General features: G+C 41.6%; 1 protein-coding gene across 1 annotated transcript in view; it reads left to right on the forward strand.

Annotated features, from left to right (window-relative positions):
- The window catches only part of dnah9 (dynein, axonemal, heavy chain 9), a 586,329-nt gene that overhangs the window by 236,652 nt on the left and 334,059 nt on the right, over nt 1-15,618 (forward strand). Inside the window, exon 42 of the mRNA XM_072242702.1 lies at nt 15,295-15,456. Within this exon, the coding sequence (XP_072098803.1) occupies nt 15,295-15,456 (162 nt within the window). The remainder of the gene's footprint in view (nt 1-15,294; nt 15,457-15,618) is intronic.

Consider the following 15,618-nt stretch of genomic DNA (forward strand, 5'->3'; position numbering starts at 1 on the left):
TCCCATCAAATTCATTGTCAAAGTACATATATGTCACCATATTCTACCTTGAGATTCATTTTCTGGGCAGTATTTACAGAAAAATAAATAAATACAAAATAATTTATTGAAAGCTATTACGTAGACAAAGCTCCAGAAATATTTTTCTGAAAATCAGGGCGGGCAGATACTGCACAATTTTTCTGGAGTTGTGGCATTTCATTTTGACTCTCGCCCACCTTCTGAACATCTTTGCAGTTCAGCTTGATTGCTTCTCACCAGTGCGTCAAAGAATCAGCTATTTTTTAAAGTCTCCTGAGTAAATATAGATGCAAAAAATCCATTTAAGATCTCTCCCATCTCTTTTGGCTCTTGCATAGGTTATCATTCTGATATTCCATAATCTTCCACAGTGTCTTCTTTGTTGAAGAATCAGATTCAGAATCAGGTTTAATATCACTGGCATATGCCGTGAAATTTGTTGTTATGCGACAGTAGTTCATTGCAATACATGATTTTAAGACAAAATTACAGAAAGAAAGATGTATATAAAAGTTAAATAACTAGTGCAAAAAAGGAAAAAAAGTAGTAAGTTGGTGTTCATGGGCTTATCGTCCATTCAGAAATCTGATGGCAAAGGGGAAATAGCTATTTCTGAATTGGTGAGTGTGGCATATGGCTTCTATGACTTCTTGAGCAACATAAACAATGCTGGAGGAACTCACGGACAGGCAGCACTTATGGAAAGAAATGTACAATCAATATTTCAGGTTGAGACCCTTCACCTGGACTGAAAAACATAAGGGAGATGGACAGTATATATTTAAAATAAAGGCAGTGGGAAGGAACTTCTATGACTTCTTATTGGCCAGAAATGGTAACAAGGATGATTCAGTTATGTTGTAGTGGAATAGAGATGAAGAGCAGTTGTGTTAGAGGAGTCTTTCAAGTAGGTGCTGACTGCCTTACTATACTTGATAAGTATATCCCCTTTCGTATCCCTTAGCAGTGTGGTGCTTCCAGTGTTTGTGTAGTAAGTGCTTTTAACAACACTGAAGATTAAGCATGACTTGGCTGGATCTGGACTTGTTCTTTCCACCTGCCATCAGTTATTTCATGCTTGGGGTTCTTACTGGATCTTGGCTTTCAGATGCCTGGTAGAGATATTTATTTTCCCCTTGACATGTGGAGGAGCATACAAGATTACCTTGTATTTCTGGTTAACTAGCTTCTCAATATCCCAGTTATTGTCATCAAAACAATCTCAGTACTTTGTAGTAGAGATTAGAGTCTTCACATAAACATACTATCAATCATTCAGAAGGTGCAATCAGCTGGGATTTTTCAGATTGTCTTGGTGCCCATTCTGTGCAGGTGATAAGGACACATTCTGATCTCTTTCTTGGATAATGATACAGTCTTAGAGCTGCCAGTGTCTGGAGCTAGTGTGTTGCCAAAGGGTCTTGCTTTTGTCCCTTTGGGTGCTGGCAATGATAGAACTATGTTCCAAACATATTGTCAGGTCACAGATCCATTTGGAATTGCCCTACCTTAATCCCTCCTTACAGGACATACCTTGATAGAGAACTATAGTTTTCCCATCCCGATATTGAAGTAATCCAGGAAGTTCAGTGGGCTGGGTTTCTTTCTCATGATTGAAATGGAAGTTTTCATTGGCGTTATTCATTGTGGATCATATATTGTATGTTGATGACTATAGTGAGTTGGTTTTATGCTATGGTGGGCTAGAGGATCATGAGGCATTCACAGATTACATTGATAGGATCAATAAGAAACCAGATTAGTTCACACCTGATTGTTTATTTTATGAAGATGCTGTTCCTTTTCAACTTTGCCCTTGCAGAGTACAATGTACTCACTACCTTGCTGTCCTGCCTGTTGTATCTCAGAGTTGGCAGTATCACAGAGTCTGATTTCCTGTCTATGATAATTAACTGATGTTCAGGTCTGTAGCCATCCACACCCTGAGTGAACAAATAGTTGCCCTGACTAACTGACTAAATTATGAACTGGAGAGTTTCTTTTCTAAGCTGTTGCATGGAGAGCATGCATAATACTTTTGTGTGACGTATGTTAGGAAAGGTTGCAAGTTCAAGCTACTTTTGTTTCAAATGTAGATCTGAAAATTTATCATCCAATTCTATCTCCCTCATTGAGCTACAGATACATTCTGATGAAATTCAAGTAATGATTATTTACAAGGGTAGACCTTCTGGGCTTAAAGACCAATTAAATTACAACTTCTCTTTAGCAACAGAAGAATAAAATGAGACATAAATCAACATATCATTTGAAACAATGAATGCAAAGGCCAACCTGTATTAAATAGGATTGAAGGGATCAACTTGGCAGAGTTGGCCTTTTGTCAGTTTCTTAAATTGTTGAAAAGCCCAGACAGGTTGGCAAGAAGAATTATATTCCCTTTGTTGCTTTAGTGGCACTCTTGCTTGAATCACTTGAAATTTAATGATCAGGAAGATTGTCAATGATCTAGGTCAAGTGGGGAATCATTTGCTGTGGGATATAGAAGTGGGTCACATCTTATTTCACCAAGCTCTGATTGAACAGTTAATTTAATTGACGATGGGTTTATTTATAGCCAAATGCTTGAGAGTTGAGTCTTTAGCCAATTTTTTTTAATGATTTATTTTAGTAACGTTTATTTTACATTAGCCATTATAATGGGATTTTCAGTTTGTTCAAAAATCTGGTATTAGTAATGTTTTCACCAGTTTGTTGTTGTTGCTGTTGTAGGTAGAGTAAATATAAGTTATTTATGTGCTATTTGCTGTTTCCAGTCACATTGTGTTATGCTTCAGAGGCATGATGTGTAGTTTGAGCTGGCTTTGTGTCATTTGCAAATCATGTTGCATCTTGCAAAACAATTTAGGGCATATACAGTGGCATACAAAAGTTTGGGCACCCCGGTCAAAATTTCTGTTATTGTGGATGTTAAGTGAGTAGAAGATGAACTGATCTCCAAAAGTCATAAAGTTAAAGATGAAACATTCTTTTCAACATTTTAAGGAATATTAGTGTATTATTTTTGTTTTGTACATTTTAGAGTGGAAAAAAAGGAAAGGAACACCATGCAAAAGTTTGGGCACTGCCAGAGATTTGAGCTCTCAGATAACTTTTACCAAGGTCTCAGACCTTAATTAGCTTGTTAGGGCTATGGCTTGTTCACAGTCACCGTTAGGAAAGGCCAGGTAATGCAAATTTCAAAGCTTTATAAACACCCTGACTCCTCAAACCTTGTCCCAACAATCAGCAGCCATGGGCTCCTCTAAGCAGCTGCCGAGCACTCTGAAAATTAAAATAAATGGTGCCCACAAAGCAGGAGAAGGTTATAAGAAGGTAGCAAAGAGTTTTCAGGTAGCCGTTTCCTCAGTTCGTAATGTAATTAAGAAATGGCAGTTAACAGGAACGGTGGAGGTCAAGTTGAGGTCAGGAAGACCAAGAAAACTTTCCAAGAGAACTGCTTGTAGGATTGCTAGAAAGGCAAATCAAAACCCTCATTTGACTGGAAAAGACCTTCAGGAAGATTTCGCAGACTCTGGAGTGGTGGTGCACTGTTCTACTGTGCAGCAACACCTGTGCACAAATATGACCTTTATGGAAGAGTTATCAGAAGAAGAAAACCTTTCCTGTGTCCTCACCACAAAATTCAGCATCAGAAGTTTGCAAAGGAACATCTAAACAAGCCTGATGCATTTTGGAAACAAGTCCTGTGGACTGATGAAGTTAAAATATAATTTTTTGGCCGCAATGAGCAAAAGGTCAGAAAAGGGTGCAGAATTTCATGAAAAGAACCCCTCTCCAACTGTTAGCATGGGGGTGGATTAATCATGCTTTGGGCTTGTGTTTTAGCCAGTAGCATGGGGAACATTTCACTGGTAGAGGGGAGAATGAATTCAATTAAATACCAGCAAATTCTGGAAGCAAACATCACACTGTCTGTAAAAAAGCTGAAGATGAAAAGAAGGATGGCTTCTACAATAGGATAATGATCCTAAACACACCTCAGAATCCACAATGGATTACCTCGAGGCACAAGCTGAAGGTTTTGCCATGGCCCTCACTGCCCCCCGACCTAAACATCATCGAAAATCTGTGGACAGACCTCAAAAGAGCAGTGCATGCAAGACGGCCCAAGAATCTCACAGAACTAGAAGCCTTTTGCAAGGAAGAATGGGTGAACAAGAATTGAAAGACTCTTAGCTGGCTACAGAAAGCATTTGCAAGCTGTGATACTTGCCAAAGGGGGTGTTACTAAGTACTGACCATGCAGGGTGCCCAAACTATTGCTTTGGGTCTTTTTCCTTTTTTGTTGTTTTGAAACTGTAAAAGGTGGAAATAAAAAAGTAATCTTAAAATATTAAAGAAATATGTCATCTTTTACTTTATGCCTTTTGGAAATCAGGTCATCTTTTACTCGCTTAGCTATTCACAGTAACAAAAATTTTGACCAGGGGTGCTCAAACTTTTGCATACCACTGTAGATATACCAGGATCCAGTGCAGTGAAGTTTGCCATGGTGCTTTAAATGAAACAAAGTGCTTTGGGAAAATGATCAAGTATAACTAATAACAGGAATTCTGCAGATGCTGGAAATTCAAGCAACACACATCAAAGTTGCTAGTGAACGCAGCAGGCCAGGCAGCATCTCTAGGAAGAGGTGCAGTCGACGTTTCAGGCTGAGACCCTTCGTCAGGACTAACTGAAGGAAGAGTGAGTAAGGGATTTGAAAGTTGGAGGGGGAGGGGGAAATCCAAAATGATAGGAGAAGACAGGAGGGGGAGGGATGGAGCCAAGAGCTGGACAGGTGATTGGCAAAAGGGGATACGAGAGGATCATGGGACAGGAGGTCCGGGAAGAAAGACAAGGGGGGGGGACCCAGAGGATGGGCAAGAGGTATATTCAGAGGGACAGAGGGAGAAAAAGGAGAGTGAGAGAAAGAACGTGTGCATAAAAATAAGTAACAGATGGGGTACGAGTGGGAGGTGGGGCCTAGCAGAAGTTAGAGAAGTCGATGTTCATGCCATCAGGTTGGAGGCTACCCAGACGGAATATAAGGTGTTGTTCCTCCAACCTGAGTGTGGCTTCATCTTTACAGTAGAGGAGGCCGTGGATAGACATGTCAGAATGGGAATGGGATGTGGAATTAAAATGTGTGGCCACTGGGAGATCCTGCTTTCTCTGGCGGACAGAGCATAGATGTTCAGCAAAGCGGTCTCCCAGTCTGCGTCGGGTCTCGCCAATATATAAAAGGCCACATCCGGAGCACCGGACGCAGTATATCACCCCCGTCGACTCACAGGTGAAGTGTTGCCTCACCTGGAAGGACTGTTTGGGGCCCTGAATGGTGGTAAGGGAGGAAGTGTAAGGGCATGTGTAGCACTTGTTCCGCTTACACGGGTAAGTGCCAGGAGGGAGATCAGTGGGGAGGGATGGGGGGGATGAATGGACAAGGGAGTTGTGTAGGGAGCGATCCCTGCGGAATGCAGAGAGAGGTGGGGAGGGAAAGATGTGCTTAGTGGTGGGATCCCGTTGGAGGTGGTGGAAGTTACGGAGAATAATATGTTGGACCCGGAGGCTGGTGGGGTGGTAGGTGAGGACCAGGGGAACCCTATTCCTAGTGGGGTGGCGTGAGGATGGAGTGAGAGCAGATGTACGTGAAATGGGGGAGATGCGTTTAAGAGCAGAGTTGATAGTGGAGGAAGGGAAGCCCTTTTCTTTATAAAATGAAGACATCTCCCTCGTCCTAGAATGAAAAGCCTCATCTTGAGAGCAGATGCGGCGGAGACGGAGGAATTGCGAGAAGGGAATGGCGTTTTTGCAAGAGACAGGGTGAGAAGAGGAATAGTCCAGATAGCTGTGAGAGTCAGTAGGCTTATAGTAGACATCAGTGGATAAGCTGTCTCCAGAGACAGAGACAGAAAGATCTAGAAAGGGGAGGGAGGTGTCGGAAATGGACCAGGTAAACTTGAGGGCAAGGTGAAAGTTGGAGGCAAAGTTAATAAAGTCAAAGAGTTCTGCATGCGTGCAGGAAGCAGCGCCAATGCAGTCATCGATGTAGCGAAGGAAAAGTGGGGGACAGATACCAGAATAGGCACAGAACATAGATTGTTCCACAAACCCAACAAAAAGGCAGGCATAGCTAGGACCCATACGGGTGCCCATAGCTACACCATTAGTTTGGAGGAAGTGGGAGGAGCCAAAGGAGAAATTATTAAGAGTAAGGACTAATTCCGCTAGACGGAGCAGAGTGGTGGTAGAGGGGAACTGATTAGGTCTGGAATCCAAAAAGAAGCGTAGAGCTTTGAGACCTTCCTGATGGGGGATGGAAGTATATAAGGACTGGACATCCATGGTGAAAATAAGGCGGTGAGGGCCAGGGAACTTAAAATCATCGAAAAGTTTAAGAGCATGAGAAGTGTCATGAACATAGGTCGGAAGGGATTGAACAAGGGGTGATAAAACAGTGTCGAGGTATGCAGAAATGAGTTCGGTGGGGCAGGAGCAAGCTGAGACAATAGGTCGGCCAGGACAGGCAGGTTTGTGGATCTTGGGTAGGAGGTAGAAACGGGAAGTGTGGGGTGTGGGAACTATAAGGTTGGTAGCAGTGGATGGGAGATCCCCTGAGCGGATAAAGTCGGTGATGGTGTGGGAGACAATGGCCTGGTGCTCCTTTGTGGGGTCACGATTGAGGGGTAAATAAGAGGAGGTATCCGCAAGTTGTCGCTGTGCCTCGGCAAGGTAGAGGTCAGTACGCCAGACTACAACAGCACCCCCCTTATCGGCGGGTTTAATAATAAGGTTAGGATTAGTGCGGAGGGAGTGGAGAGCAGAGCGTTCAGAAGGAGTGAGGTTGGAATGGTGACAAGGTGCGGTGAAGTCGAGACGGTTGATGTCCCATCGGCAATTAGTGATAAAGAGATCCAGAGCAGGCAGAAGACCAGAGCGGGGTGTCCATGAAGAAGATGAGGGTTGAAGACGGGAGAAGGGGTCATCGGTGGGGGTGGAAGAGTCCTTGCCGAAGAAGTAGGCTCGGAGACGGAGATGGCGGAAGAAAAGTTCCGCATCATGGTGAACACGGAGCTCGCTGAGGTGTGGGCGAAGGGGGACAAAGGTGAGGCCCTTACTGAGGACAGAGCGTTCTGCCTCCGACAGTTGAAGGTCGGAGGGGATGGTAAAGACCTGGCACGGATGAGAGCTGGGATCAGAGGGGGGAGGGGGGAGGCTGGGGGTGTCAATGGAGAGGGGAGGGTTGGGCTGAGAGGAAGATGGAGCCTCTGAGGGCCCAGGAGTTGACGGTGGGATCTGAGGAAGACGGGGCTTCGGAGTGGTGGTGGGGGAAGGGGAGACGGGAGTCACAACAGCAGCACATAAAGACCCGGCCTGGAGTTCAAGGCTGGAATCTTGAGAGCTGGGATCAGAGGGGGGAGGGGGGAGGCTGGGGTGTCAATGGATAGTGGAGGGTTGGGGTGAGAGGAAGATGGAGCCAATAACTAATACTTCAGGTTGGTTGTTCATTGGTGCCTAGCTGTAGTTTTTGATGATATTGCTGCAGGTATTGTACTTCCATGCTGGAAACATGAATGGAAAATTATTATCATACAATATGCTCTGGACTTTTCAAAACGAGAAGAATAGAAAATAAAGTTACCCATTCCAAGTTGCATGCTATTTGATAAGGTAAGACACTAATCTGGGTGGTGGGGTGGAAATACATCTCTACTCCTTCTCTCCGCTAGCATGTAGGTTAGCCTTGCGCAAAGTGATTCACCTGCTTTAGTCCCTCCCCGTCTCTCCCCCCCCCCCACATCACAATCACGTGAAGCCATGGGAACAGGTGGTGGATGGTTGTATGAGCATCTCGTGCATATCACAAGCCCTAGTTATGCAATGACAGATGCCAGGCAGACAATCTTTGAAGAGTATTGCTAATGGCTGGGGTGACCCATCTTATAAAGACATAAGGCAACAGTTCGATGAAGAATTTGTAGATTTGTGAAGTCCACTTTGTAGCTGTGTAAACGTAAGTGTTGTAGATTCAGTTGGAACCTGACTAGGTTGCCAGTCTTCCACGGTTGTTCAAAAATTAAAGATGGATATCTTTGACATTAATATCCAATGAACAACAAAAAGGAAAAGAAAATGTTTTTTGAAGTCTCTCTTTGATCACAGTAATAACCCTCAGCTTATCCTGGATATAATGTAGATTTGTTGCTTGAATTCTCCAGTATCTGACAAAGTATTGGTATTGGTTTATTATTGTCTCAAATACAGTGAAAAGCTATGTTTTGTGTGCTATCCATCCAGATCATGTCATAAATAGTTATAGAGGTAGTAAAAAGAAAACAGAATGCAGAGTATACTGTAGAGTTGGGGTTACAGAGCAAGTGCAATTCAGGTAAATATTATAAGTGCCAGCGCCACAATCAAGTAGATTGGGAGGTCATTGTTCATCTAGCGTATGAGGTCCATTCACAAGTTTGTTAACAGTGGGATAGAAGCCATCCTCTAGTCTGGTGGCACATTATTTCAAACTTCTAAACCTTCTGCTGAAGAAGAGAGAATAACTAGGGTAGGAGGAGTCCTTGATTGTTAGATGCCTTCCCCAGAAAGCGGGAAGTGTAGATGAACTTGGTGGAGGAGAAGATGGGATTGGGCTATGTTCACAACTCTGCAATTTTTTGTGGTCATGAGCAGAGCAACTGTCAAACAAGCTGTGATGCATCTGCAGTGTAGAACATTGTGGGTATTGCAGCCACAATATCGATATTTGACAGATCTAACAGGTGAATGTGAAGAGCTAGGATGCCACTGAGTCCCTGCTAACCTAAATTAGGAATTGTAGATGTAAAATAATTCAGTGTGAAGTTGCTTGGAATGTTTCCCCCTCACTGTGGCAGACAGCTGTGCAACTCCACTGTGAGCATGCATGTACTTAAAGCTTTTGAGAGAAGAATTGCAGTTAGAGTTCAGCAGTATTGTGTACCACTGGTTAGATTTCATCCTGATCACTAGTAACTGAGTTAGGTGGATGCCTCATAGAGGTCTGATTGCTTCCAGAAGTGAGCAAACAGGTAGCACTTAGAAGACTAAAATTTCTCCTGTAATGTGAAGATTTTGAAAGAAAATATTTATTTCTAAATTTGCAACTCTATTGGGTAATTGCTGTCATGGTCATATCCAGAATTAAACCAAGACACACTGAAATCTTAACTGTCATTACATATGTACAAAATATGTATGAATTTGTTGGCGCGTGGCCAAGTGGTTAAGGTGTCAGTCTAGTGATCTAAAAGTCGCTAGTTCAAGCCTCAGCTGAGGCAGCGTGTTGTGTCCTTGAGCAAGGCACTTAACCATACATTGCTCTGCGACGACACCGGTGCCAAGCTGTATCGGCCCTAGTGCCCTTCCCTTGGACAACATTGGTGGCGCGGAGAGGGGAGACTTGCAGCATGGGCAACTGCCAGTCTTCCATGCAACCTTGCCCAGACCTGAGCCCTGGAAAAACCTTCCAAGGCGCAAATCCATGGTCTCACGAGACTAACGGATGCCGATATGTATGAATTTGCCATTAAAGTACTGGATTATTATCACTTCCTACTGTTTATTTGTCTATAATGTATGCTTGTTTGTGTATTGAATATTTCAGTAATACTTGAGCAATATTGCAAATATATTGATTAAGCATTCTTTGTTTAAATAATTCATTATGGGTTATATGTAAAAGTATGTAAATGGCATACATCACACTACCATGTGATATATGAGTATCTCGCTTAAAGTAAACAAAAAACAAAACTACAGTAAATCCCGTTATTGGGTTGCCATCATTTTCTTGCAATAAGATTTACGTTTTGGACTTACAAAACATAACACCTCTGTTCTATTGTTCATTCCTTAATGAAGATGGAAGTGCTGCAATTCTGCTTTCCATTTGTTCTATTATCTCTGTCTTTTACATTCTTCCATTCAGAACAACAGATTTGAATTACCTTATGATTTGTTCATGGTCTATTGGTCTTGAATGCAATGATTTATAAATTTGGCTGTATTCTGGTGTATTAAACCTTCCGCTGCAGGGATCTTGTAATCATTTCTGAACAAACAGTGCTTGTGCTTGGAACAGGCATAAGCAAATATGGGGCCTCAGGGCTCTTTGAGGTGACCATTAAAAGATCAAACTACCATGTGTTATCCACTACTGGTGATAACAGTCCTCAATAAAATTAAGCCTTGGGACATCTTGCCATTAGGAATTTACTGAACTGATTGTAGAATTAGCATATGAAATCGTGATCTTACCAACTTTTTTTTTAACAAATATGGGCCACAATCCCCATTCTAATCACTCTTATTGCCTCAAGCTGCAGCCCTGACTGACTGAAGTGGAGGTTCATGCCTCACACTTCTGTCATCCACATCTGTCTACAGTATGTATCCCTTATTATCCTCTCAATAATGACTATCTAGTTTGTGCTCGTCCTCTCGTCTGATCTCCACCCCTAGCTGGAATTCTGTTGCTCCACTGTTAGCCGTATCGCCAGGAGAATTTTGATCTTTCACCACCATGTTTTGATGCTTGAGTTTGGTTTGAGTGGTATAACATCTGTTTTTATAGGAAAAAAATAGGTTTAGTTCTTTTTTTCAATCAGTCATTCTCCAAAAGATAACAAGAAAGACAGATTCACTGACACTTTTCGAAATGTCTTGAAACAAATTGAGTGTATAACTCTCTCTGCTGCAGAATTTTGATCAGATCAATGTATCCAAATTGTTAAAATAATTTGCCATTGTAAACTAAAGAGACACCGAAAGGAGAGAGCACTCATTCAATTAGGATATGACAGTGGGAAATGGAATTATAGAGGAAACTGAATGCTGTTGTTCCTTTTCTCATTGACCCATTAAACTGGTCACTCATCAGCTTAACATAAACATCTGATAAATTGGACATTATTAAGCAATTATTGTTATAATTTCTCAACATAAAGATATTCCATAGAACATAGACATAGAATAGTACAGCACAGTACAGGCCCTACGGCCCACAATGTTGTGCCGACCCTCAAACCCTGCCTCCGATATAACCCCCCACCTTAAATTCCTCCATATACCTGACTTGATTTATCTGACTTGACTTCCTCTTCGGCTTGTGACACATTTGTACTTGATCCACCTTTGGATTCCCTAAAATTTTGTGAATGATAAAACTACAATCTCATCCTTTGTGCACATTTTAAATTTATTTGAGTTCCGTAGGCCATTTTTTGGTCATTCATTAAATAGTTCAATGGTCGTTCTCAGCCCATTATGCATGATGAGTAAGTGTGTCCAACAATTGGCTATATTCAAATAAAAGACGAAGTTTCATCATAGGAAGACCAAGCCCATTGCTATATTAGTGAAGGATGCAGGAAAGGTTACGAAGTTAAAATTGAAATATTTAATGTTTCATGACAGTGGGAAAGTGTGTATGGAACCGAAAGAAATAGCAGAGGTACTTAATGAATACTTTATTTCAGTATTTACTATGGAAAAGGATCTTGGTGATTGTAGTGATGACTTGCAGCGGACCGAAAAGCCTGAGCATGTAGATATCAAGAAAGAAGATGTGCTGAAGCTTTTGGAAAGCATCAAGTTGAATAAGTCGCTGGGACCGGATGAGATGTACCCCAGGCTACTGTGGGAGGCGGGAGAGGAGATCGCTGAGCCTCTTGCGATGATTTTTCATCATCAATGGGAACAGGAAAGGTTCCGGAGGATTGGAGGGTTGCAGATATTGTTCCATTATTCAAGAAAAGGAGTAGAAATAGCCCAGGAAATTATAGACCAGTGAGTCTTACTTCAGTGGTTGGTAAGTTGATGGAGAAAATCCTGAGAGGCCGGATTAATGAACCTTTGGAGAGGTACAATCTGATTAGGAAAAGTCAGCATGGCTTTGTCAATGGCACGTCGTGCCTTACGAGCCTGATTGAATTTTTTGAGGATGTGACTAAACGCATTGATGAAGGTAGAGCAGTAGATGTAGTGTATATGGATTTCAGCAAGGCATTTGATAAGGAACCCCATGCAAGGCTAATTGACAAAGTAAAGAGGCATGGGATCCAAGGGGACATTGCTTTGTGGATCCAGAACTGGCTTGCCCACAGAAGGCAAAGAGTGGTTGTAGACGGGTCATATTCTGCATGGAGGTCGGGGTGTTGGGGGTGTTGTGGATAGAGTAGAGGGCTGTGAGAAGTTACAGTGAGACATTGATAGGATGCAAAACTGGGCTGAGAAGTGGCAGATGGAGTTCCACCCAGATAAGTGTGAAGTAGTTTAAACCTAACTTGCAACACTTTGTATAAATAAATCTAAAAGTTTAATAAATGGAATGTTATTAGGGTGACTGGATGGAGATGATTAAAATATGACAATTATTCCAATGAGTAGATCATTTTGGATACATAACTTCATGCCTTCATCAGTGTGGTGGATCAGTTCAAATTTGGGGCAGAAGTCAGTCCATACATGTAAGGATGGGCTAGTAGGAGGCAGGTAAGGTTTGTTCCTGTGTCTTCCACAATTGTGTATTCCCATTGATTTCCCAAAACAAGTTAGTTTGAATAGCATAATATAAACTACAGCCAATGTGTTCTGATTGTTAACTACCAGTGTTACTGCATTTTGAAAATGAATCTAATCGACTCTAACCAATATAGTGTCATATCATACCTATGTGAAAACTCACTTTCTTAACAATTCTGGGGCAAAACAATGTCAAAATTGGGCTGTCTATATTAATTCCATCTTTGATCCTCTTGATCTGCAAGGCATTTGGCAAGCTTTCAGAATCTGTCTTCTGAAAGCACCATGTTCATTTCTAGCACCTTGATCCTAAATGTTTCCAACTTTCTCACAAATCCTAGTTTTGTTATGCTCCTTTGCACATGTACATCCCTTGTGTCCCGGCAATAAGATTGTAAGAACATCAAATTCATTATCTGACTTATTAAAACACAGGCCAGTACTGACTGATTTAAGTTTGCTACAGTGATGATGAGATCTCAAAATGTGAGTGACTCATAAATCATGCTGTACCAGCTGGTCCTTGGCTGTCTCTTAGTTTCCTCTTGACTTTTCCTATCACACTCTGCCTTTGCACGCACAGCTTTTCTCTTAAGTTAATGTGTTTTAATCACTTAATGGGAGTGGAGAAAATTATTTCTTCTGAATTTAGCCAGCTTGTCTTTTTAATAGAGCCATAATTTTTTGGCTTTTACTGTTTTCTCTTTTGGTTAATGTTGGCTGAGTGTCCGTCCTTGGGAACATTACTAGAAATTGACAGTCTATTGAAAGTATGTAACAGGAACTTCTAGATCAGAACAAAAGAAATAGAAGCGGATGACTTGGCCATTCGTGCCATCTCACTGGAACACAAGCAAAGATGAACAGAAATAGGCTGTCAAGATCCTCAACCCTGTCCCACCATTCAATATCATAGTGGCTGATCTACCTTAGGCCCCTGCTCCTCTGTACTAGTTCCCCAGTCTTTTCATCTTTCAAATTTCACTTTAACTACTTATAAAGACATTGCCTATACCCCTCTCTTGAGTAGAAAATTCCAATGATTCACTCCCCTGTGTGAAGAAATTTCTTCTCAAGTCATTGCTGAATGACTGACTCCATATTTTGACACTATCTTCCTCTGGGCTGGGTTCCAGACAACCCAGCCCAGAGGAGCATGATCACCTGAAAAATTTCATAAATGACCCAAATAAGTTGCTGTCATAATGGAGTCCAGGATGCTCATATCTGAATCGGTCTCACTTTGAGGTGATCTTGCCACCGAGTATAGATTGACACTCTGCTCCTGATGAGCTTACCCTCATTCTTAGCTCTCAGTTGGATGGGGCTTTGTGCGTTTGAACTGTAGATGGCTTTCAAAGTGTGGAAGAACATGCATGTCGTAGCCACTGGAGAGTAGCAGTGTCTCCTGCACTGCCTTCAACCGCCATCTATTTTTTAGGCCACAGGTTTACTGATGGAGCTTTGCCTTCGGGTGTCTGCAGACCTGTTTCTTTTCACTAGGAAAAATATACTTTTTCTCTCAGACTACTATCTGCATGCTAGATCTTTACTTAGGACATAGAACAGTATAGCACACTACAGGCCTTTCAGCGCACAATGTTGTGCTGACCTTTTAAGCTACTATTCCTTTCCTCCCACGGAGCCCATATCCCTTTGCCCATTTGCCTATCTCAGAGTCTCTTAAATATTCCTAATGTATCAGCCTCTACCACCAACCCGTCAGTGTGTTCCATTCACTTGTCTCTCTCTGTGTAAAAACCCTACTTCTGACATCCCCTCCCCCCAACTAGAGTTCTGCCAATTACCTTAAAAATATGGCCTATTGTATTAGTTATTGTTATCCTGGGGATAAAGGCGCTGGCTGTCCACTCTAACTGTAACTCTTATCATCTTGTACATCTCTTTCACGCTTCTTTGCTCCACAGTGAAAAGCCCTAGCTTGCTTAACCTAGCTTCATAAGACATGCACTCTAGTCCAGGGAGATCCAAGTAAATCTCCTCTGCACTCTCTCTAAAGCTTCCACATCCTTCCTATAATGAAGAACCAGAAAGGAGCTTTAGTGGTGACCTTTTGACAGCTGTAAGAGCATTATTGTTTCTAATTATACTATACGTTGTTATTGCTATTCTCAAAAAAAAGTTTTTTAAAGGTTGTAAAGGTAATTCTCTATTTTTTTACACTGACGCCAGGCAGACAATCATATTCATCATTTCGGTGTCCTGTACTGCAGTTCCTTCTTTTAACTTCGGCCATTTATGCACTTGCTTCTTCCAAGGATACAGATTGTGTAATGATCTGTCTAATATGCCTTGTAACTGTCTAAGTTAAACATCTCTCTTGGAAGTACAATATTAGCCCTCTGGATTTCAGTGTCTAACAGCATTTGAAGCATGGCGAATTGTTGAGTTATACTGAAGGAAAATTTGAATCTCATAGGAATTGTTTCCTTTTAGAATTTGATTCATCTACTTCCTTAATAATTTTTCTACAGGATAATGAATTATGAAATAATTTTAATGAAGTTCCCGAATAAGAATTAAGCCTAGTTTCTTGATCAGTTACAAAATCCCATTGAGCATGGTCTGGAAAAGAAGAGCCTTATTACTTGTAATGAAGTTGTAAAAGTCACTGTAAAATTGTACATCTTTATTCATTTCAACAAATTACTTCTGTTGCTAATGCAATGTTTTATGTGCTTTTCACAGGGTATTCTCTTCAGTACACCTGACTGTCTGAAAACACCTCAAGATTTGGTCACGTTATACCAGCATGAGTCTAATCGCGTCTACAGGGATAAGATGATGGATGAAAAAGACTTCAGTGTCTTTGATAAAATCCAGACAGAATTGGTGAAGAAGTTCTTTGATGTATGTGCCATAGTTTCAGGCTCTAAGACAAATAAGTGTGTTAATGAGAGCACATCAGTCATTCAAGAAATTGCCTTAAAACCATCCACCAAATATCTTGGAAATCACAGAAAATTGATTTGTTTATATTGGCCCTGTTTTGTCTTGTGAATCAAAATAGGA

The sequence above is a fragment of the Mobula birostris genome, chromosome 24 (genome assembly GCF_030028105.1).
Source record: "Mobula birostris isolate sMobBir1 chromosome 24, sMobBir1.hap1, whole genome shotgun sequence".
In the NCBI taxonomy this organism is placed as follows: domain Eukaryota; kingdom Metazoa; phylum Chordata; class Chondrichthyes; order Myliobatiformes; family Myliobatidae; genus Mobula; species Mobula birostris.